Genomic DNA, 24,236 nt, shown 5'->3' on the forward strand with positions numbered 1-24,236 from the left:
CCCTGAGGCATTTGTCATTAATGCTCTTATCTGATTCTCTGTGTCACCTGAGCAGCGGATCTGCACCCTGGCCTGGCTCTAGAGACCCTTGTATCCTTATGCCAAGCTGAAGGGAAGGAAATGAAGAATGTCAAACCACCCTGGGGCAGGGGATAAGGTTCCGCAGACATCTTCAGGACCTCTAGGGTCATTACATCTTTATCCCTTGTCCCTGTTCCCAAACACACCAACATGCGCAGGTGATGGGAAAACACTCTCTGAGACCAACTTGGGTGGTCTGTCCTGCCTTTAACCCTCTCCATCTGAGAGCTACCTTTGAGCCTAACCTAAGTCCCACCCCCTGGGGGTGGCCTTGCTGCAGCTCATCCTTTCTGAGATGAGACTGTAGCGACATCAGGCCCCAAGGAGCCACCTTGGCTAGGGACAACTTTGGTGGCACTTGCACTGGCTTCCAAGGAGCCAGGGGCAAAGGGAAGGGCCATGTCCGCTCTGCTCTGGGTGGGAGGAAGGAGGTGTAGGCTGGATGGAAGGCAATTAGATCCCGTTGCCCCACAAGAGGCAACTCTAATTTTTATGAGCATTTAAATGATAATACATCATCCTAACGATCCTCTTTGAGAATGATTATTGTTTCATATTACTTAGGTGTAAAAATATAAGCACCATGTAATTAGGGACCCAGTGTAATAAACTAATACAGATCGCCCGTTCGAATAAAATGAAGGTAATATAATTATGGAAAAGACACTATTGCTAAAGCAGGGGCCCTTGAATACCCCAGGAGGAGTGCTAATATTGCCAGGAAACGATCAGGAGCTGACAGGCTAACGAGGGCCTTAATTAAGTATGAAAAACTGCTGAGCAAATGCTGCTGGAAACTTTCTCCCCCCATCCCCCTCCTTTGTTTGGAAAATGACTCCACAGCCCATGCTGATCTCTCCCTCTTGGTAATTCCAGCCCCCTCCCCACCCCGTGGCCCCCAAAGCAAGGCAGGCCTGGCCTGGCTGTTTCCTGGGATGGCCCTGGTGGATGGAGTTTAGTGTTTGGTGTGGGCTTGGGCAGCCGTTCCTCGGACACGCCTTCCCCAGCATCCTGCGTCCGTGTCACTTGTCCCTGCCTCCCGCCTTGCTCCCAACCAAGAGGATAACAACAGCGTGAAGCAGAAAGACTATAGGATTCAGGGTCAGGCTGCGATTTTGACCTGGACACTTCTTCATTAGATGGGCAGTTCTGGCCAGGTTCTTAACCTCTGTGAGCCCTGGCGCCTTTTATGGGTAATGGCCTGGCTGTTAGCGCTGTGGTTCTCACAGGTGCTCTTTGCACCAGCAACATCAGTATCAGTTGGGAATTTATTAGAAAATGCACAGTTTGGGCCCCCACCCTAGACCTGCTAAAGCAGAACTCTCGGGGAGGGCCCAGCTATCTGTTTACAGCCCTCTGATAAGCGCTCAGGTTTGAGACCACTGTGTCAGGGCACTGCCTGGGATTGGTACCGCTGGTGCTGAGAGGTGACAAGCTGATCTTCCTCTCTCCAGCCAGGCTCGTGGCCAGCATCACGGAGGGGAGGGGGCTTTGGGGACTGGGGAGGGTGAGGGATGGTTGAGGGGTGAGGGAGCTGGCAGAGTGCAGCTCGGGTGCTTCTCTGCACCTTCCTGTGTTCTGGGCACCCTTCCCTCTTTCTGTGTTCTCCCTTTTTCCCGGGGGCCCAGTGCTCTGGGGCTATGATGTCTGCTCCTTCTCAAAGCCAGCATTGTGCCCCCAGAGCAATTAAATGGGAATCTCTGGAGATGAAGCCAGACATCAGGATTTTTAAAGCTCCCCAGATAATTCCAATTTGTAGTCAAAGTTAAGAACCACTGGTATGAGCTAATCTACTCTCAGGTAGTTCTGACCTGATGTGTCCTTTTTCCTCAGGATGTTTGCATATTCAGAGAGAATGAGGTAGGGAGAGGGCATTGCTTAACAAAAGGAATGACTCTCTAATGGTGGAATGCTGGGTATTCTCATGGCCCAGGGTGATGGCATTATGTTACTGGGCACTTAGTTCCCTCCCTCTGCTGGGGGTAGGCTCAGACTCAGTGACGGGTTTTAATTTTGCATCCTGGTTTTGGGTGGGGGCATCAAGAAGGAAGCTTGGAGTATGCTCTGTTTCTTCCTTATCTGCTCCTTGGGGGGCTGTGACCACCCTGGCCCCACCTCTGGAGGGCATCAAGGTCACATCTCCCCTCCATTCCTGCCACAGGCTTGGGTACCAGCTGGCTCTCCTCTGTGCTTGGAGGGCAGGCATGCTCTTGTGGCCTCCTACCCCTCTCCTCCTGAGGAACTGGCCCCTAACTCACTCATCAGAGTTGAAGTCCTCTCCAGTCCTCAAAGAATTCAGTTTTAAAAACTGTGCTCTAATTGCTCCCACAATTAAAACTTGTGGCTCAGCAGTAATGATCCTGACTAGGACCCATGAGGATGTGGGTTCGATCCCTGGCCTCACCCAGTAGGTTAGGGATGGTGTAGGTTGCAGATGCGGCTACGATCCAGCATTGCTGTGGCTGTGGCGTAGGCCAACAGCTACAGCTCTGATTCAATCCCTAGCCTGGCAACTTCCATATGCTGTGGGTGTGGCCCTAAAAAAAATTAAATAAATTTAAAAAATGGGCTCTAAATCTTCTGTACATGGATCTTGGGATTTATTAACTCCACAGTCTCATCTCAGGTCCCTAGAACAGACGGTGGGCAGGTTCCAGCCTAGAATTCAAAGGTACCTTGGCTTTTGCTCCTTTCATAACCTGGAGGCTATAAAGGAGGAAAAACAGGAGGTAGCATGTAGAGGGAAGCCCTTGGGGACAGAAATGAGTCAGGGGAGGCAAAGGCAGAGGGAGGAACAGGGATGGAGAGTCAGATGGGGCACAGACAGATAGGCCAATAGATGAATAGGCTGATGGGCAGATCCTCAGCAAGTGATGGCTACAGAGCCAGCCAGTGGATGGAGAGGCTCCCAGTGCTCAATGGACCAAACAGCCCTTGAGGAGCCTCATGGGAGAGAGGAGGTGGAGGGATCCAGGGACCACAGGACCATGATGGGGCTCAGGAGAACCGAGGGACCCCAAGCCCTTCCTGACAGCCCTGGCTCTGCCCACAGCTGAGACCTGTCCCCTCTACCCTCTACTGGTGCCCTCACCATCCTCCAGGGTGGTGGCATTGATTTCGCTGGATGAGGGCCCTGTGCCAGCCCGATTGAAGGCCTGGACCACCACCCCATACTGTGCAAACTTCTTGAGGTTGTCCAGGGTGTAGACCTCACTGTCCCCAGTGGCCTTCATCTCCACGATGCTGTACTGCCCATTGCTGCCAGGGCTATTCTCTCGGTAGCCGATCTGATAGCCCCGGATGACACCATTCTGCAGCTCCTTCTTGGGTGCCTGTGAGCATGGAGTGGGGTGGGGAGGAGACAAAGACACAGTGACATTCTGAGAAGATGCTCTTAAAACCAAAGCCAGCTCATGTCAATCCTTTGCTTCCAAGCCTTCAAAGGCTCCCATCTCACTCAGTCAAGGCCAAAGTCCTTAGGAGGGCTCAAAAACCCTACATGAGCTGACCCCCGCCTGCATGCCTCTTGGACCTGTCTCCTCTCCCCATGTTCCCTATCTCTCACACACACCTCTCTGCTGTTGACACCAGACACATTCCCATCCAGGGGAACACTCTTTCCTCGGATGTCCACGTGGCTTGCCTCCTCGCCATTGTGGCATCCTTGAGGAACTACCCCTTTCTTTTTTATTTTATTTTTTTTAGGGCCACACCCATGACATATGGAGGTTCCCAGGCTAGGGGTCCAATCAGAGCTGTAGCTGCCAGCCACAGCCACAGCCACGCCAGATCCAAGCCACGTCTGCAACCTACACCACAGCTTAGGGCAACGCCGGATCCTTAACCCACTGAATGAGGCCAGGGAGCAAACCTGTGTCCTCATGGATCCCAGTCAGATTTGTTTCCACTGTGCCACCACAGGCACTGCTGAACCGCCCCCTTCTTAATGAGGCCTTAACTTAAGCTCTTGATGTAAGATTGCTCTCTGACCCCAGTCTACTCTTCCTTACATTTCCTCCTGGCTTTATTTTTCTCCATGGCACTAGTAGCATCTGATATTCTACATAGTTTACTTATGTCTGTGACTATCTGTCCCCAACAGGGTTTAAGTGCCATGAGGATGAGGAGTGTGGCCTGTTTTGTTTACTGCTGTGTTCTCATCTAGAATGGTGCCTGGCATGTAGCAGGGCCTCAATACACACTTGTTGAATAAATGAATGAATCAACAAATTGGGATATGATTTGGCATGGGCCCAAGGGCCTAGGAGAAACGCAACAGCAAACAAACTGTAACCAGGTGGAGAGGGAGGTAAGTAATTAGTTTCAATAAAAAGAGAGAGTCCTGGAGTTCTCCTCGTGGCTCAGTGGTTAACGAGTCCGATGAGGAACCATGAGGTTGTGGGTTGGATCCCTGGCCTTGCTCAGTGGGTTAAGGATCTGGCGTTGCTGTGAGCTGTGGTGTAGGTTGCAGATGCGGATCTGGCATTGCTGTGGCTGTAGTGTAGGCCAGTGGCTATGGCTCCGATTAGACCCCTAGCCTGGGAACCTCCATATGCCTTGGGAACGGCCCAAGAAATGGCAAAAAGACAAAAAGACAAAAAAAAAAAAAATTGAGAGAGTCCCAAGATACCACTTCACACCCAGGAGGATAGTTATCAAAACATGAAAACTAACAAGTGTTGGTGAGGATGTGGGGAAATTGGAACCCCTAGGCCTTGCTGGTGGGAACGTAAAATGGTATAGCCACTGTGGAAGGCAGTTTGGTAGTTCCTCAAAAATTTAAACACAGAAATACTCTATGATCCAACAATTCCATCTCTGGTATATACCCCAAAATAACTGAAGGCCAAAAAAAAAAAAAAATTGAAAACAGACACTCAAACAGGTATCTGCATTATTCACAATAGCTAAAATGGGGGCGCAACCCAAGTGCGTATGGGTAAACAGAATGTGGTCTGTACATACAACAGAATATTATACAGTCTTAAAAAGGAAGGAAATTCTCATACTTGCTACAGCATAGATGAACCTTGAAAATACTATGCTACGTGAAATAAGCCAGACACAAAAGGATAAATATTATCTGATGCTTCTCTGAGGTACCTACAATACATGAATAGAATAGACTCTATACATTATACACTCAGAAAGTAGAATAGAGGTTACTGGGGGCTGGGGATGGGTGGGTAGGAGTTTGTGTTTAATGGGCACAGGGTTTCTGTTCAGATCATGAACAAGTTCTGGAGATGGACAGTGGTGATGGTGGCTAAACATCTTTTTTTCTTTTTCTTTTTAGGGCCACACCTGCAGCATATGGAAGTTCTTGGGCTAGGGGTCAAATTGGGGTTGTAGCTGCCAGCCTACATCACATCCATAGCAGTACCAATTCTAAGCCATGTCTGTGACCTCCGCCACGGCTTGTGGCAATGCCAGATCCTTACTCCACTGAGGGAGGCTGGGGATGGAACTCTCACCCTCACGGACACTATGTCAGGTTCTTAACCCACTGAGCCACAGTGGGAACTCCAGAGTTGCTAAACTTGTAAATGTACTTAGTGCCACTGAACTCTACACATGATCACGGTTAAAATCATAAGCTTTATGTAAATAAGATGGCATGTATATTTTACTACAAATTAAAAAAAAGAAAAGAGTTCTTGACTTTGATGTGGGCCCAGCCACTCTTGGAGCTGGATTGCCCTCGATGGCCTAGCCAGCAGCTGGGGTGTTGGACAGCCAAGGCCTGAAGTCAGCTCATGGATGGAGGAACAGAGATGGGCCAGGACACGCAGGTGAGAAGGGGGCGCCTCGGAGCTCTGCCTGGTCGGGCCTGAATGAAGGGCTGATCCCAGCTGGCTAGGCAAAGGGAGAGGACTCCACTGGCATCAATCTAGGGGTGGGAAGCATCCTCTCACCCCCAGCTTGAACCCGCTACACAACCAGCCACATGTACACGTGTCCTGAGAGAGAAAACATCAGGAGGCAAACATTCAGCGACACAGGCATTCTCATACACAATCACTCACACACACACACACACACACACACACACACACACGCTCTCCATATATCCCCTCATATCCAGAACCATGAACATACACATCCAGACCCATAAAAACAAACATCACAATCTACACCTACCCATGGCCAGAGACACTTAGACCCACAAATACAAAGTGGCTCCTTTAATAAGGGGCCCCGCCCATCTATATACTGAGAGAGAATACACATCCCGGTACATATAAAAACAGCTTGAATCACGGTGTTAAAGACCATGAAGTTAATTTAAAAGCCCACCTTTTATTGCACTAAAAAACAGTGTGATCAAAAACAATTAAGTTAGTAAAACAGCCTATTTTTAAAATCCAATGAATGTTTTAAATGAACTACATTTTTAAGCTCACTGTTAACTCAATAAAGTGAAGTTTTTAATTTAACATAATTGTTCCGAACTCACTAACTAGGTGTATTTAATTGACTTGACTTGTTGTTAATGCCCAAATAATGTTTCTCTCTGCATTTGGGCAGTCCTGTTTGCTGGTTTGTTAGTAGGCGAAATTTCTAGATTTGCGTCTTGTACGTGCACACTCGCACATTCAGGCAGACATCTGTCATAGATACAAACATAGCTTCAGGATGCCCTGGACGTCACATTGACATATACTCTCATATAACACATTCTTGACCATATTGAAACACACCGATACACACACACACACACACACACACACACACACATTGTTACACAATGACACATGCGCCTACATACCCAGGAGCTGCCCATACTGTGATACACACCTGTATGTGCATGATATACACAGTACCACACCATCTTCCCTCATGTCAATGTATACTAGCAGAGGCCTTGGATAGGCACTCAGGCATATTCTGCTACCTGCATATAGATATTCACGTATTTATATAAATCTTGACAGATCTTCCTTCCTTCCATCCCTCCCTCTCTCTCTCTCTCCCTCCCCTTCTCTCTCCTCTCCTCTACTACTGCCCCCCCCCACAAGAGGCGCACTCAAGATTTAAATCAATCTTAACAATATTTCTCTGAAGCATTAAGAAATCGATAGGCCTGATTGCAAATTTATGTCATAAAGCAGTGGTGATCCATCTCGTGGAAAGAGTCTTAAAATGAAGTGACTTATCTTTCAAGTGAATCTTTATTTTTCATTAATCTGTTTCGTGGTGTTAAAAAAAAATCCCCTGAGAAGTCAGCCCCAAATTTATTGATGGGCTGGTTCATTCTGAAGTTCTAACTTTCTAATCAATTTTATTTTTCATTATGAGACTTTGGAGAAATAAATCTGATTCTAAATTTTTATCGACCTCCAAGTTGGAGCTTTGTAGCCAAATGTCTCAGATTTTACATACTTACTCATCCCCGCCCCCACCTCCAGGCTTCCTTGGAATATTCCTAGGAAATGCATCTGCAGCCAGGATGCAGACAAGACTTGGGAATTGGACCAGACACCAGGCTTCACCTTCAGTTTCTGAGCAAAGTTCTGGGGCCAGATCTCAATCTGGAGGGAACCATGGTTCCACAGCATCTACTAGGAGGGCTAGTACCAACTGTCCAGCCTCTGTCCCACTTCTGTCCTGGTCATTTCTCTACAGAGGGAAGGAACCAGGTTCTGCAGCTGTGTGCGTGCTTGTGTGTGCATGTGTGTGCGTGTGTGTGTGTATTTATGTGCCCATGCATTAGTCTTTTTTAGGAAAACTACTACTGGACCTTTCTGAATCTCTCCCATTCTTGAGTCTCCATTTTTGAAGGGCCCAGAAGGAGGACTAAAGACCTAGACATTTCCCCACCAGGAGTTAAAGTCAGAAAATGACCTTGGGAGTTCCTGTTGTGACTCAGTGGAAATGAACCCGACTAGTATCCATGAGGACGCAGGTTAAATCTCTGGCCTCACTCAGTGGGTTAAGGATCCAGCATTGCTGTGAGCTGAGGTGTAGATCACAGATGTGGTTCGGATCTGACATTGCTGTGACCATGGTGTGGGCCAGCAGCTGTAGCTCCGATATGACCCCTAACTTCGGAACTTCCATAGGCCTTGGGGTATGGCCCTAAAAAGAAAAAAAGAAAAAAGGGGGAAAAAAAGAAAATGACTTTGGACTTTGATTCCAGATGTAGATGAGGCAAACCACCCCCAGCCTCCTGCCCACCAAGCTACACTGTTGAGATGGGAGAGCTCCAAGAAGAAGAGCATGAACTCAATGCAGTGGGCTCTGGTGGGGAGACTGAATGGGGGCTCCAGACCATGTGCGCTGTCACAACTTGAATGGCCATGGAAGTCACCTTGCATCTCTGTCCACTCCACGGGAACAGAGCATCAGATAAGTTAGAAAGAAAATACTCAGACACTGGACATGCAGTGTAACAGAAAGCCATCAGGATGGGCAGCCCTATGCACCCATGGTAGGGGTGTGGTGATGACGTCAGAGCTACCCAGGAAAGCATTTCTTGGTCCTGCTCATGGGTATTCTGATATGCTCCTCTGCCCAGCTGTGATGGAGTCTTCAGATATCCTCTAGATTTACACGTTTCTTCCTCTTAGAAATTGCTACAACATATACTAGTTTGTTTTCTCTATAACTTCCCTCCCTTAGAGCTGGGGAGGGCAGTTATTTTTCCATCCTGATTTTATAGGGGAGGAAATAGAGATCTGAAAAGATCAAGGTCCCTGTTTAAGGTTTCATTGTGAGAATATAGGGGATGGCTTCAGCCTACCTCCCAGCTCTAGCCACAAGGCTAAGACAAGGGTAAGACCCTACACTTCCATCTCCTGTCATCCACAGGGCCCCTTGGAAATCTGTACAAAATCAATTCCAACTGCAGACCTAAACATACAGAGTTTTTAGGATAGGCCACCATGGTGAGAGAACCATCTTCCCTCCCTGACACGGCCAAACTCTCCATCTCACCCCACAGAGAGCCAGTGTGGAGAAGGGAGTGGGGTTAGTGGTCAGACCTGCCCCTTTATCCTTCTCTCTTTTCAACCCTTGAACCTTAATGGATTTAGCAATAAACGGGCCTGGGCACTATACGAGACCAGAGACTAGCAAGTCTGTTGGGGCTTCACTCATAGATTGAGGAGACAGGAGGAAAATGACTTCACTTACCTTCCATGTCACTTGGATGCTCTGTGAAGTCACTGGCTGCAAGGTTACATCCATGGGGGGCCCATCAGGAGCTGGAGGGGGTGAGGAAAGACAACATTACAAGTCAAGTCTTGGAAGAGAAGCGTCCTATGTTCTCACTCCCATCCTTGAGCGGGAGGACTGCTGGGGAGAAAGGAAACCTTCATCTACAGAAGCAAAGGACCTTTGTTTGAGCCCCTTGACACGATCATAGGGTTTAACTCTCCTTTTCATTCTCCATAATTTGCTGAAAATACAACAAACAATGACTACGAGATACTGCTCCACATCCAGCAGGCTGGCATTTTTTTTTAAAGTTTGATAGGACAAAGTGTGAAGATATGAAGTGGCAGGAACTCTATATGCTGATCACGGGAGAGCCAGTTGGTACAAGACTTTGGACATTTTGGCATTTTGCTGTTGTTAAAGGTAGGAGTATGTCTATCTGCTGACTCTGTATTCTATAACTTCTTATACTCCCTGGGGGGAATAAAAATACGCAAATGATACAGTTGTACCAAGGACATGAAGCTCACAAAAGTAATGTCAATCAAAACAAGGAAGACACATGAGACTATATGAAGTATGATTTCATGCATACATTCTATTGGAAAATAGACAAAACTGAACTGTATGGTTTATGTGTATATACATATGGTAACAGTATAACCAAAAAAAGCAAAGGCATTGGGATAATGCTTACTTTAGGAGGAAGGATGGGGTTATGATTGAGAAAGGACATATGGAGGACCTCTGGTAAGGGATAATGAGTGTTGGCTATACTAATTTTTGATTTATTATTAACTGTAAAACTGCATGTGTATATGTACTTTTAAACTTCTTTATTTTTATTTTTTTGCTTTATAGGGTCTCACCCACAGCATATGGAAATTCCCAGGCTAGGGGTCGAAGTGGAGCTGCAGCTGCCGGCCTACACCATGGCCACAGCAACGTGGGGTCTGAGCCGCATCTGTGACCTACACCACAGCTCATGGCAATGAATCCTTAACCCACTGATTGAGGCCAGGGATTGAACCTGCATCCTCAATGGATACTACTCAGGTTTGTTATTACTGAGCCACAATGGGAACTCCACGTATATGTACTTTTTTGCGTCAGTTTATATTTTGCAATGACAGATAAAATACAACAAGGGAAACCTTGCTTAAACTTTCAGGAAAACTCCATGACAAAAGTCACAGAAAATAATCCAGGGCACTAGTACCCCCATCTTTTGCAGATCTAGCATATCCGTCCTTTGCAGACAGGCTGGGGCTAGGGGAGTGGGGCAGGACCATGGACAGCTCCTAAAAGCATTGTCTATAGAATCCCTCAGGAAAAGGTCAGACAGGGTCTCCAATGATCCAGAGGCTGACTCAAACATGTACCTTGGAATCTACCCCCTGCCACACACACACTAATTACAAGCCTGCTGCCAGTGGACAGGGTGAGTGTGGGCCTCAGATGTCCCTGAACCCTGAGCCCACGGGCAGGGGTGGGTGAGGTGCTCACCGGCCTCCTCAGTGCTGATGGTGAGCTCTTTGCTCGGCTCGCTGCGGCCAATCTTGTTGAAGGAGTACATGCGGATGCTGTACACAGACGCTGGGTGCAAGTCCACGATATTTGCCTGGTTGATGGTTGGGGAGATGTTGCGGGTAGACTGCTTAAAGTCCCAGGAATCTGGAGAGAGGACACTCATTTCTAACCACAGCAAGGCAAACTCCAGGACCCCCCTCCAGGCTTAACCATCAGCACATGCCAATCTCAACTTTGATGCCCAGAAGAGATCTAGTTCACACAGACTACAGCCAGAGGGCATAGGACTTCAAGACTATACAGAGAGAGTAAGGGTTCTGTTTCATGAAGCTCAAGAGACCAAGGGATGCCTGGGAATGGGAGCAGCAAATGCACTGACTGGAGAGTCAGGAAGCTTGACTCTTCTCTTCCCTGGGCTGGCTGGTTAACTCAAACCACAGATGGGGGTCAGCTGAGGTATTTCCAAAGGTCCCCTCCAAGATCACTGTTTTCTTGCTATCCCTGAGGGTCTGGTTGGGCAGTGCCCTTGCTCCTTGTCTCTCATACTACATCAGTGACCTGCTGTAACTGTGAGCCACCCCATCCACCCATGATCCCAGTGCAAAGCCAGAAGCCAAGTCTTATCCCCTTTCTCCTCCTTTCTTGTTCCACTCTATATTTCCTGTGCATTTGTGTGGTGGTGGTCCTGAGTGTTGCTCAGGCTGTGGATGGGACAAACCAAGTGCCAGAGTCCCTAGCCCAAACCCCACCCTCTCTCTCATCATCAAGAGTATGCTCTCTTGAGTCTTTAGAAGCCAACAAAGGGATGAGCATGTTCTCGATTCATCCAGGGGGATTGGCAGCCCATCCCAAGGCTAATGTTTAGCAAAATTGTTGAATGTGAAAAATACTAAATACCACTCAGGGATACTGTGACAGTAAACACTCTGCATCTCCAGAGGAACCCAGTCATTCATTCAATATATTTTTGCTGTGTACCTACCAGGGGATTCCAGAGAGAAATGGGAAGGGGCTGCAGTTACAGCAATGCCTCGGCTAGGACTTTCCAAACCCAGAATTCATAACCAGGTTACATTATTGGCACTTTGCTTTGAAAGAAAAAAAAAAAAAAGGCAAAGCACAAGGAAACTAGCTGATAGTGGGGCTTAAAAATTTTCCCAGGGCACGTCCCAAAGCTGCTATTCAGTCTAATTTTCCGTGTCTTTTAAATCCACAGTAGAGGATCCTAAAAATTCTCAACAGAAAAGATTAAATTGTATTCACTACAGTTTAATCCCCAAATCAGGGAGGGAAGCTATCACATTCTGGAAAGATTTTTCGAAAGCCCCCACCCCCTTTTAAGCTAATGCCTGGTAAATCAGGAAACTCAGTTCACCAGAAGAGACAATCCCATCACCCCCGCCAGTTCTGGTTAATTGAGGTCTTGACGTTTTTCAAAACACCACTTTTAGCCACACAGGCTTGGCATCTGTGAAGGGCAATGGCCCAGCTCCCCATCTGCAGTTTTGCATTTAATTCTTTGGTTTCATGAGCCAAAGTCACAAATGGCAGACTGTGGATGCTCAGAAAAACATTATTTTCTCCTTGTCTTTTAAAACACCCCAACTGCCTGAGAAACACTGTGGCTGGCAGGTTAAGCCAGAATTGCAAATATACAGGCTCCTACCTGCTGTGGGTACCAATCTGACTTGGGAAGAAATGGGCTAGCGACTCAGAGGCAGGTGTTCACGTCTCTCTGTGGCATCCTGGGGGATGGTGCCAGCTCACACATCATATTTGATTTGCCCATGTTTATAGGAGAGGGACAGCGATCATGAGTGAGCGCATTCATTTTTGATGTGTGCAGGCAGAGGGAAGAGACCCACGTGATGTGTCTGGAAACATTAGGGGCTAAAGAAAAGAGGTGCTAATATTTATCAAGCACCTGTGATGTGCCAGGTGCAGTGCTGGACACTGTTTACTCCTTACTCCTTTCTATGGCATCAGGACCATATCTCCACGGTATAGGTGATGCGCATGTCATCAAGCCTGATTTCTTACATGGCCTTTCAGGTGTGGTCAACACTTAGACCTCTCCCTTCCCAAAACATTCCTCTTGGGTTTCCTAGTAAAACGCTCTTTAGATTTTCCTTGTCTCTTGCATCATTTCTTCACTCTGCAGATGCATCTTTCTTACCTTACCTTTAATGGTTTGAGTTCTTCAAGGCTCCATCCTAGTCTCTCCTCACTCCATACACTTTTCTCACCTGTGACTTCTATTTCCATCTACACACAGGTAATGCACAGGTTCATATCTAGCCCAGATCTCTTCTTTGAACACAGCCAATTGTTTGCTTAATGTCTCCTCTTGGAGATTGCAAAGGTACCTCACACTCATCATGTTCAAGACAGGAGTTTAGACCATGGACTCTGTAAACCCATCACCTTCCTGGTTCCCTGTCTCAGGAAATGGCACCACCATCTACCATGGTGTGCCAAAACTTCACGTTCTTCTTCACCCACCCCCCCATCAAGTCCTACAGCTTCTGTGTGCATGTATATCTTGAATCTCTCCACTTGTCTCCATTACCATCCTCACCCCAGGCCAAACCACTGCCACGCATCATTTAGACCAGGGAAATACCACCATCCTAGCTAGCTAGTCTCCCAGAATCCATGGCGAGCCCCCTTCCATCTGTCCTCTACATGGAGCCATCGTTCATTCTACAAACACGATTAAGCACCTCTTACAGGTCACACACTCTTTCTTGGCCTTGACATTGGTCTTCCCAAACACAAGTCTTATACTGACATCCTCTTGCATAAAACTCTTCAATAGTTCTTCCTTGCCCTCGGGTTAAGGACAAAATCTTCTAACCTGACCCAAGTCCTGCAACATCTGGCTTATGTCACTCTTCTCCTCTAAACTCTACAGCACTCACAGTCCCTCAGATGAAAATGTGTAATGAAGAGGGCGGCTGCCTGAGGAGATGCAAGGTTCCCCAAAGGCAGGAACCATTTCGAAAACTTTGCCCTTTCTCTCCCATTTGTCAAGGGCTGGGCACTTAAAACCTACTGTTGGTTTTATACCAGAACCACTTTGTTGTCCTGGACTTTGCACTTGCAATTCCTCTGCGTTTTGTAGTCCCAATAAATATCCCTTGCCTTTCTCTCCCTTGCCTCATTCAGCTGCCAATCACAGGAAGGTTAGGGGGATGTCCCAGAGATTGGTTCCCCCCCCTTTTCTTTCTGCTTTTGCTGGTCATTTGCAGATGGATTTGCCCTTGTGTTCCCAAATCATCTTTGATGTTAGCACAAAACAGCACTCTCCCCACAGCCCTTTCCAGGCTAATGCATCAGAGTCAAATCTGGAGGTCTCTAGCTGATTTTCCAAACTTGATCACTGCCATCTCTCTGACCTGAATAGCTGAAATCATGGGCCCTATTTTCTTCCTTTTCCTTTTCAGCTCTCAGAGCACTGAGCTGGCTTTGGTGAATATTGTCTCTTTTAATATTCCCTTTCATATGAGCCTGGCTTACCCAGATTAACATATTTCATTAAGGGCTCTCTCTCCCTTTCTTCATCAAAGGGTTTATGATGCAAAAAAATTCTTCTTAAAAAATAAGGAAGCGGCTGGGGAGATGTCAGTGCCTTCTACTTGTGGGCTGCTTGCTGGGAGGGGACCTGGAGCCTTTGGTTTTTCAGGAGACACATTCACTGTGGAGGGGGAGAGCAGCTTGGACAAAAGCCACATCTGGAGCATTTAGCTGCCTGGACTTGGGAAACAAATCCGTTCTGTGTCTCTGATTTCCTCCTTGCATCACAGCTCTGAGCCCACCAGGGCAGTCTCTGCGCAGCCCTGAGAAGAGGTTTCCCGGGTCACCACGACAGTGCTGCACATCTCAACACTAGACCCTCTCGCAGCCCCACTCCAGCTCACACGGCATGCCACGCCACATCAAGCTGGTTCACTGGATGGTGGCTGATGGCTCGCACCACCAGGCTGCCTTCTGGGCTTGGAGGGCCATCCTCAAAGAACCCATCCCTGCTCCTTGCTTGGGGAACAGGGGCGAAATATGGTGTCTGCATTTTTAAATCTGCACAGCAGCATCTGATAGATTTGAGTGGATGGTGCTATTTATCATTCAGCATTCATGTATTATTACTCTGCTGCCTGGGGCCAGGAGAAGTCAGCATGAGCGGATGGCTTAGAAAGGGCAGACTTGGTAATTTCCCTTGGAAAATTAGCACGATGAGCAACATGGCAGAAAGCCTGACAAAGGCACAGTTGTGAAAAAGAAAGGGGTCGGGAGCAGATGGTCCAGACCCAGCATGGGTGTGGTCTGGGGCAAGAGGAAGAGGGGAAGGGAGAGTAGAGGCACAGAATGGGGACCCATGGAGGTTAGGCTGTGCCAGGCTCTGTGCTAGGCATGTGCATGTAAATCAGCTCATTCTTGTAATCCTTGCAACCACCTGACTTACACGTTATTGTTTCCATTTGATAGGTAGAGATGCCCAAAGACTTTAAGTACCTCGCTATTGATCACACAGCTCTAACACTTGGTTAAACCAAATCTTCTGCTTTGAGAATTGTTCTTATTCCACTACTCCACATGCAGGAAGATCTATTTAGACACACACACACACACACACACACACACACACACACACACGCATGCGCATATATGCCCCTCCTTCCTTGGAGTTATCCATCCGTTCCCTAGGATACCTTTTCAGGTCTCAAGTAATTCAGTTTGTGATGTATTATACGTGATTGGATAGTGCTTTGTAATGGTTCTGAAAGTGCCTGCATGTGTGCGTGTGCGTGTGTGTGCGTGCATGCATATACACAGCGTATGTTCTCACTCCAACTGCCTTGTGAGCTCCAAGGGCAACCCTCTGTCTCCTGTTTCTCCCTCTCTCCCTGCCACATGGCTGGTGCATGATTCTGCAAAAAAAATTACTGGCGCTCAGTATGTGCTGCCTACTGACAGATACATATTTCAGACTGCAAGTCCCACAGGACTATCAATTGCCACATAAAGGATTTGAGTTAGAAGGCAGAGAGAAACTTACATGTATTATAGGTTTACTATAGCCCTGTGCTACATGCTTTCTCTTTAATCCTCAAAACAATCCCACAAGGTAGGCATTACTATTTCCACCTCACAGACGAGGAAGCTGGTCGGTGCTCATGCCTCTGCCTGAGTCCAGTGGTAACTCACTGCGGTTCCCATGGAACTCTTTCCCTAAGCACCAGGACAGGTGCCTATCTGAGTGGATGGCCTGGAGCAGCCCCACCCACAGACAGGAGAAAGGAGCAGCCAGCTTCTTCGTGCTCTTGATCCTGTGATTTATTATTTTTTTTACAGGTGCAAAGCCCTTGTGGATGGGAGAGTTTGAAGTTGAGTTTTCATCACCCTCCCCTCCACTCTGTCCATCCATCCTTGCACCCCAGCTCTAGGGTGGGGAATGGCAGTCCCTCATCTTTCAGGAGCACCAGAGGGAGTTGGGGGAAGATGTGGATGAGCTCTGAAAATAGCATCTTCCTTGCCCACCTCTCTTTCTGCACTGCTGTCCAGATGTGTGATGTTCTCAGCTTCGCCCTGCTCATCGGTGCCGCAGGAAAGGTTTCCGCACATTACAAAGAGTGGTCAGTGGAGGGGGGGTTGGGCAATGGGGCAATGTTGGGGAGGAGGGGAGGAAGGCAGTTGCAGGGAGCAGTGGGGGAGTGACGACCCAGGGATCCACTTCCCGCCCCCAACAGGAGCAGAGCCCTGCCAGCCATATCAGCCAGGCAGGGAGATGCTGGCCTGTGTACAGCCCCATCCCTTTCTATCTGGTACCTGTTCAGCTGGTTCCCAGCCTCAGGAAGTCCTGAAGTGTGGGAAGGACACAGTGGGCTTCCTCTCTGTGCCCTCTGCCTCCACTGAGGCCCAGCTGCTGTTGGTCACCTGTCCCAGCTGCAGGGCTGCGGCAGTTGCTGGCTCACCTCTTAGCTACCCCTTCTCTCACTGGATACCAGATGACATTTTGCAAGGTGCCATGCTGCCTTAGACTCTCTCTGGAACCTCAGACATCACTAGTGGCTCTCAGGGATCTTTCCCAAGGAAGTTAGCTTAGCCCAGAGGTCCCCTCCCAACCTGGAGCCCAGAGCACTCTTCAGTCTTACCGCCCAGGAACTAGATCTCTGAACCCTGGGTCAGATGTGCCACTCTTGGAGTGCACTGCACCTTGCCGGGGCTCCAGCCCCTTTCTTTGAATCTAAGCCCGTTACCTTTCCAGCTTCTTGCAGCTCAATGCAGCATCCACAGGGACCAGAGAACCCCTGTCAGCACAACCCCTCCTTCTCTCTGTGGCCCTTCTCCTACACTGAGAGTGGCCCCCTGGGGTGCTGGCTGTGAGCTGACTTTTCTCCCCAATGAGACTGTAAGGCTCCTCTCTGTGGAAACCGGTGTCAAAGGTGAACAACCCAGTACCCTGGACAGAGCGGCTTCTCAAGAGGGGAAGAGAGCTCAGAGATTGCTGTGGATGCTATGCCAGGTGCTGGCAAAACAATAGGGACTAGGACTCGGCCACTCTAGGCGCGAGCACAGCTAGCCGGCCAAGGACTGTGTGCTGTGCTAAGGAACACAGGAAGGGTCTGGAAGGCATCGGAGGGAACCGAAACCTTGGATCTAGGCTAAGACCAGGAAGATGAGTTGGAGTTGGTAGGGGGAGGGGGGCTTGGGAGGACTGAGTTCTCCAGACTCTTTTTCTGCGTTTTAAAATAATTTTGGAATGCTTATATGGGCTTATGGTCTTGAATTCTGAAGGTATGCAAGGACCCCAAATGAAAAGTATGTTTCTCATTCTCTCACTCCTGCGTTGAAGTCACCCAGAGGCACTCTCAGGGGCAGCCCCTGTCACCCGTTTCTCGAGTACCATCTAAGAGACAGTCATGCAAATACAAACATGATCACCTATGGCTCTTTTTTTTTTTTTTTTTTTGGTTTGGTTCATTCCGCTCCTCTTGTCCCTTCTAAGGTTCTCTTCTTGTCATTCCTACTACCCGACTGTGGGTTCCTTGTTTCCCCAGAGACCTGGGGATCCATTGTTTACTCTGCTCCACATGGCTTCATGGCGGCGGGCAACCTCTTAGGAACTACAGTCTCAAGGAAGGGATCTGGGAGGGCTTCTAGGAGGAGGAGACTAAGATCTAAGCTTCCCCAGGGACTCTCATCCCCAAGGGACCCATTCTCAGTAACGACCAGCTCTCTGACTCCCAAGCATCCCCACCATCCAAAACTAGGAGTGCCTAGTTGATGCAGTTAAATCCACCATGTCTCTGACCCCACAGATACAGCCCGGAGCCCTGGCTCAGGGATTTAGAAACTGCTTTAAATCAGAACACCTTGTGGTCCTGCCCAGGGACAATTCTGGGAAGAAGGGGCTGAGACCTCCCTCCCCATCAGCTTCGGGTTCTTCCATCCGCCCCACCCCCCTTTGGAAGACACAGGGGCTTGTGTGTCTGCCTTAGATGGGCAGCCCTGACTCTACATGCTGGACGGTCCAGCATGAGGTGCAAGGGGCCACGGTGGGCCCAGCCCTTGCCTACCTGACTTATTCTTGTATTCGATGTCAAAGCCCGTGATGATGCTGTTCCCGTCGAATCTCTGGGTCCAGCGTAGGTTCATGCTCCGGGCCTTCACCTCTCTGATCTCCAGCTCTGGGGGGTCAGGGGGCTCTGGGGGTGATAGGGGAAGGGGGCAGCAGTGAGGATGGCAGCAGAGAGCTTGGCCTCCTGCCTCCCCCACGGAGGACCAGGGATCTGTCCTTGGAGACCAGTGTCACCTGTGGTCTACCCGGAGGCCCCGAAGCCCTGGAGTTCAGGCAAAGCAGGACAGGGATTAGGGGTGGCAGCAGGGCTGAAAGGCTGATGGGATCTACTCCGTTCCTGCTCTATTTTGCCCTTTTCCTGGACCCCGTTTGGAGGGTCTCAGAGTTGACGACCTGCTTCCCCTCCACACGGAGCTCCCAATTTTCCCCAGCTCCTTCGGGGTCTGGGCCATGAACCCAGGCTCCCCACTACTGCGAGCAGCAGCGTGCTCTACAGGGACCTCAGCCATGGCACACTTGGCTGTCTGCAGTGAGCCTGGAAGGACCCCATGTCCCCACTCTGGGCAGGAGAGAGGGAAGAGGGAAGCTTTTTCTCAGAGCCTCTGCCAGGTGTGGGTGGCATCCTTGCTCTTGAGGGGACTTGGCAGTGAGCTCGGGGTCCCAGGAGAAGGAGCTGGGAATGGGGGGGCAGGTGAGGTACCTTGCACGGTGAGCTGGATCAGACCCCGATCCTCCCCATATGAGTTGATGGCATGGCAGCTGAAGAACACAGAGTCCCCACGGTCGGCAGGCTTGAGCTGGAGGTGGCCAGCAGGGGCAGACGGCGGGGAGAGAGGGAAGAACAGTTTTTAGAGCCAGTCTGCTGAAGGAGGGCCATCTAGTGGGGGATCAGCAAGCCCACCTTCTTCTGGGAGGGGACCCACTGGGGGTTTGTCAAGGGTTCCTCTTCCCAGAAAGTTCAAAGATGGAAGAATGCAAGGGTCCCGGCAGGAGGCACTGAGGGGTCCCAGGGTGGAGGGAGGGGCTGAGGAGGAGTCCCAGGGTGGAGGGAGGGCCCCCAAGAGGGACAGAGGGGCTAAGGATTCTACACATTTAAAGGCTGTGAAGTTGTGAGAGGAGATAGTGAAGTTCTAAGGCAGAGGTTCAAGGATGAAGAAGGGAAACAGGTAAGAAAGGGGACATAATGTGGGGGGTGGGGGAGGGGCCCTCAAACTTCCCCTTTACCTCCTTTGGATACAGACACAATGGCTGTGGGCTCCCCACCTTCTGAGAGTCGGGGTCCCTCTGAGGCTGGGGCGTGGATGCTCACCTTCAGTGTGGAGACAACTTCGTCGCCGTTGTCCTTGGTGGCGATGGCATACCGCATGACACGGTCCGGGTCGATGACCGTGTCCCCCTTCTCCCAGCGGATGATGATGGGTCGCTCTCCCCGCGCCGTGCAGTTGAGCTCCTTTGCGTGGCCTTTGATGGCGATGGTGGTGTTGGGGTGGGAGGTGATCATGGCGGGGACTGGGGAGAGGAGGAGGCAGGAGGCTCCAGTGAGGCGGGGGAGGCCAGCCCAGGAGCGCGCATGCCCAGCGCAGAGGCCCCGCCCCCGGCTGCCCCTCCCTAATAATTGTTGGGGGTTGAGGGGGATACAGAAAACCCCACTGCCTGTCCCCTTTCTATCCAACCCACCCGAGACCCCGGCAGGCTCTCTCTTCATCAGGGGTTCTGATATTCAGTGGATCCCTTTTTCAGAATCTTTTAAAATGCAAAGCAATATACATACAAGGACAAAGGAAACCAGATATAAGGAAGTAGGGTTATATAGACATTAACATTCAAAAGCAAACCTTTGGTATAGTATATATGTTCTTTATGACTCTATGAAATAAGATCCAGTGCTGGATTGTATTAGAACAATTTCGTAATAGTGATGAGCATGATTTTGAGATATCTGCACCAGCTGTGATATGGGAATACCTATTGGTCTGCTGTGGTTTGTTGCTCATGTTCAAAAGGAAAGAAGTACAAAAATTTCAGTTAGAAATTAGTGAAAAAAAGGAGTTCCCGTTGTGGCTCAGTGATTAACGAACCCGACTGGTATTGATGAGGACACAGGTTTGATCTCCGGCCTTGCTCAGTGGGTTAAGGATCTGGTGTTGCCATGAGCTGTGGTGTAGGTGGCAGATGTGGCTAGGATCCCGTGTTGCTGTGGCCGTGGTGAAGGCCAGCAGCTACAACTCTGATTTGACCCCTAGCCTGGGAAGCTCCTTACGCTGCAGGTGTGGCCCTAAAAAGACAAAAAATGACAAAAAAAAAAAAAAAAAAAAAGAAAAAGAAAAAGAAAAGGAAAGAAATTAGTGGGAAAAAGATGCCATTTTCCCCCCACCCAAATCCATAGACCCCTTGAATTGGATCCACAGACCTTTGTGGGGGGAGGGCTGTGGACCCCAGGCTACACGCCTGGGGCTCTGCTTTGGGTCCATGGCTCAATCTCTCTCCACAGCCATCAGCTGCTTTACCCCCTGCTTCTAGGCAGCGGACCCTCTTAAATAGCTGAGAAACTCCCCTGTTCTTCCAAACAAGATGCAACAGAAAACCCTGGCCAGCAGCACCATAATTAACATCCTTCAGTTTACCAACAGGTCCCCCCGACCCCTGACTCCCACCAGTGACCTGAGAAAATCATCATCAAACAACTAAGGCCCTGGCTGGCCTTTGGGAGAGCCCTCCCCCTGCCTGGACAAGAGGCATCTCAATCCTGACCCTCCTCTGGGCCTGAGCGCCGAGGCCAGCAGCTCCAGGAGGGTAGGGCAGAGGGAAGGACGGTCTCGGCTGCCAGGGAAATCCCGTCCACTTTTCCTCTCCATCAATTCAGCATACACGCATCCAGCACTTATGCCAGTACATGGCACCGTGCCAGGCTTGGGGGAGACACAGTCCTTGCCTCCTGGGAGGAGGGGGAAGCAAAGGGAGAGGTAGACCCCCTTGCGAGCAACATGAAAAGGAGGAAAATCTGATGAGTATTTCCCAGAGGTATTAGGAGAAATTAATTTTGGCTGAGCGGGAGTTCCCATCATGGCGCAGTAGAAACAAATCCAACTAGGAACTATGAGGTTGCGGGTTCGATCCCCGGCCTCGCTCAGTGGGTTAAGGATCCGGTGTTGCCGTGAGCTGTGCTGTAGGTCACAGACGAGGCCTGGGTACCGCGTTTCTGTGAATGTGGTGTAAGCCGGTGGCTACAGCTCCAGTTAGACCCCTAGCCTGGGAACCTCCATATGCCATGAGAGCGTCCCTCGAAAGACCAAAAAAAATAAAATAAAATAAAATAAAATTTTTTTTTTTTGGCTGAGGGGGGTTTGGGGAAGGCATCAGCCAGCCATTTAAGAAACATTGATTGAGCACCTACGAGGTCCAGGCCTCATGCTGGGTTCTGGAACCAAGAGTGAGCAGGACAAACCTGATCTCAGGGAATTTCACTGCAATGGTGAGAACAGACAACACAACAGCATTTCCAGGAGAGATTGCTACCTATTGTGCAAGGAGAAGTGCTCACTCAGACACGGCAGGATACAGATGGAGAGAACAGCGGGAAGGGCACTCCAGGCGGTGGAAACCACTGGAGCAAAGGCTCAGAGGCAGCGATGTGCAGGGCACTTCCCAGAGAGGTGAGAGGTCTGACACAGCTGGAGGACTGTCCTTTTTTTTTGGCCTATGCCCCAGACATACAAAAGTTCCCGGGCTAGGGATTGAACCTATACCACAGCAGTGACAATGCCGGATCCTTAACCTGCAGATGCACCAGGAACTCCCTGGAGGACTGTCCTTGTCTTTGCCTTTTCCTCACCACCCTCCTGGAAAATCTTGTCTCTTCAGAGTCCAGGTCCCCAGAACACTTGTCTTCTGTGGATGCTACAGCCATGCTGGAGTGCATGCATTAGGGGGCGCTGTGGTTGGCTGCAAGAATCAGAGGGCATTCCCACCCCACCCTGCTTGGGCGATGGGACAGGAGGACACTCCACCTTCTCTCTCTTTACACCCCCCACCCCTGCGGCTCCTCTCTGGGGCACCTCTGCCCTGCTCCACTCCCCTTCCTTTCCCTCCTAGCATCCTAGGATTTCTCCCTGCTCCAGATTTAAACACCTACTCAGGCAATATTCTTCCCAGCCAACTCTCCAGGGTCATCTGACTTCTAAGGACAAATAAGCCCTTGGAGAAAGGAAGGCAGGCATGGAGCTCTAATACTGCCACCTGAGATGTCAGTCAGTGGGTGACGAGCTATCTGGAACAGGTGTGGGGGATGAAGGGTGATTTGTGGCATCCCCCAAGTCACCATGCTGCCAGCCACCTCCTCTGCCTTCTGTCATGTGGAACTCGATCCTGAGGGCAGCCATGGCCCCCGGCCCCTGCACCAGCGTCTCAGCACAATCCCCAGCCGGGGCTCATCAAATAATGAAGCAGATAAATTTTATAATGCATGGCATTACACCAGGATATACAATAAAATGCGAAAGACAAATAACGAGGTGCAAGTTATAATGAAGAAAAAGCCTGCAGTCAGAGACATGCGAGTATGAATTATTGACTAAGGTTTTACACTCTCAAGGATGTGCGGAGGAATATTTTTCCATCAAAGATTTGCATAATTCACTCGTATAAACCTGGGTGGAATAGAGAGTAAGATTTTTACATCGACAAGTCGGGCCTTGCATTGCAGAAGCCTCCATCTTTCCTGGATGATTGAAATGCAGGGGTGGGGGAGAGGGGCACGGGGGCTGTTTCAGCGTGAATGGTCAGAGACTGGGACTTGGCAGCCCTGGATGGCCTGAGCCCTGAGGCCTTCCTGGAGGAAGAGGAGTCCTTGCTCCTGAGAGCTGCTGCTGAAGCCACAGAGGAGCTGGAGGATATTCATGCTGAGGTGTGTGTGTGAGAGTCAAGCCTTAGCATAGGTCAGAGGTCTGAGGAAGGGAGGAGAAAGGAAGAGCCTTTTTTCCTTTGGTAGGAGTTCAAGGCTCTGCACCAGAACAAGAAACGTGGAGGCCATCCCTGTTTTTCTCTCCAGATAGGGTGGCACCAGCCTGCCCAGAGGCTTGGCCAGTGGAGCAGGGACTGGGTTCCAGATTACACTTGCCTGTTAAGCTATGTTCCTGTGAGCAGTGCACAACCTGGGCATCCATACATACCAGTCCCACCTCATGGATCTTCCTAATAAGGTTTTTTTTTTTACTTCTTTCGTTTTTTGTTTTCTTTTTAATACCACACCTGCGGCATATGGAAGTTCCCAGGCTAGGGGTGGAATCAGAGCTGCAGCTTCTGGCCTATGCCACAGCCACGGCAGCACCAGATCCTTAACTCACTAAGCGAGGCCAGGGATTGAGCCCTCATCCTCACAGGCAATATATTGGGTTCTTAACCCACTGAGCCACAACAGAATTCCCCCAGTTAGGTTTGTTCAAAGAGACAGACTTGGGGACAACCAGAGACAACAGGGCTCCAAGAGCCCAACTGGTCTGTCAGCCCTGAGTGATAACCACATCTGGGGCCAGGGGTGGGCTCCCTTCACCATCGCCATGGCAACGAGCACCATGTAGCATAACCCAATGTTCTCCTCACAGCCTTACGGCTCAGGGTCAGTTCAGGGAAGCCCATCTGTAAGGAAGAGGAGACTGCTTCTGTGGACCCCACCCAGCTTGAGGAGCTTGGGGACCAGACAGATGTGTTTCTACCCACTATGTGGTCTTTAATACAGGCTACTTAACTTCAAGCCTCAGGTTTACCATCTGTGATGCGAACACCTGGCTACTGACCCTGCAGAATCCGTATATGCAAAGTGCCTGCCATATAGCAGCATCTCAAGAAACCTGGATATTATTCCCACCCCAAGGGTCTCATGTCCCTCTCC

General features: G+C 49.6%; 1 protein-coding gene across 4 annotated transcripts in view; it reads right to left on the reverse strand.

Annotated features, from left to right (window-relative positions):
* The window catches only part of DSCAML1 (DS cell adhesion molecule like 1), a 361,955-nt gene that overhangs the window by 35,399 nt on the left and 302,320 nt on the right, over nt 1–24,236 (reverse strand). For 3 of the 4 annotated variants that reach the window (XM_021062901.2, XM_084976244.1, XM_084976245.1), the window contains 6 exons: nt 19,659–19,858; nt 19,050–19,146; nt 18,348–18,476; nt 10,747–10,914; nt 9,217–9,287; nt 3,173–3,413 (listed from right to left, as the gene is read on the reverse strand). In XM_021062901.2, the coding sequence (XP_020918560.2) occupies nt 3,173–3,413; nt 9,217–9,287; nt 10,747–10,914; nt 18,348–18,476; nt 19,050–19,146; nt 19,659–19,858 (906 nt within the window). Of the gene's footprint in view, nt 1–2,560; nt 3,414–9,216; nt 9,288–10,746; nt 10,915–18,347; nt 18,477–19,049; nt 19,147–19,658; nt 19,859–24,236 lie in introns of all 4 variants that reach the window. The other variant, XR_014815394.1, reaches the window with a different exon arrangement.

Source organism: Sus scrofa, chromosome 9, assembly GCF_054392235.1.
Source record: "Sus scrofa isolate SSC_HxYL_T2T_F1_AM1 chromosome 9, Sscrofa_HxYL_maternal_Yorkshire_Landrace_v2.0, whole genome shotgun sequence".
In the NCBI taxonomy this organism is placed as follows: Eukaryota; Metazoa; Chordata; class Mammalia; order Artiodactyla; family Suidae; genus Sus; species Sus scrofa.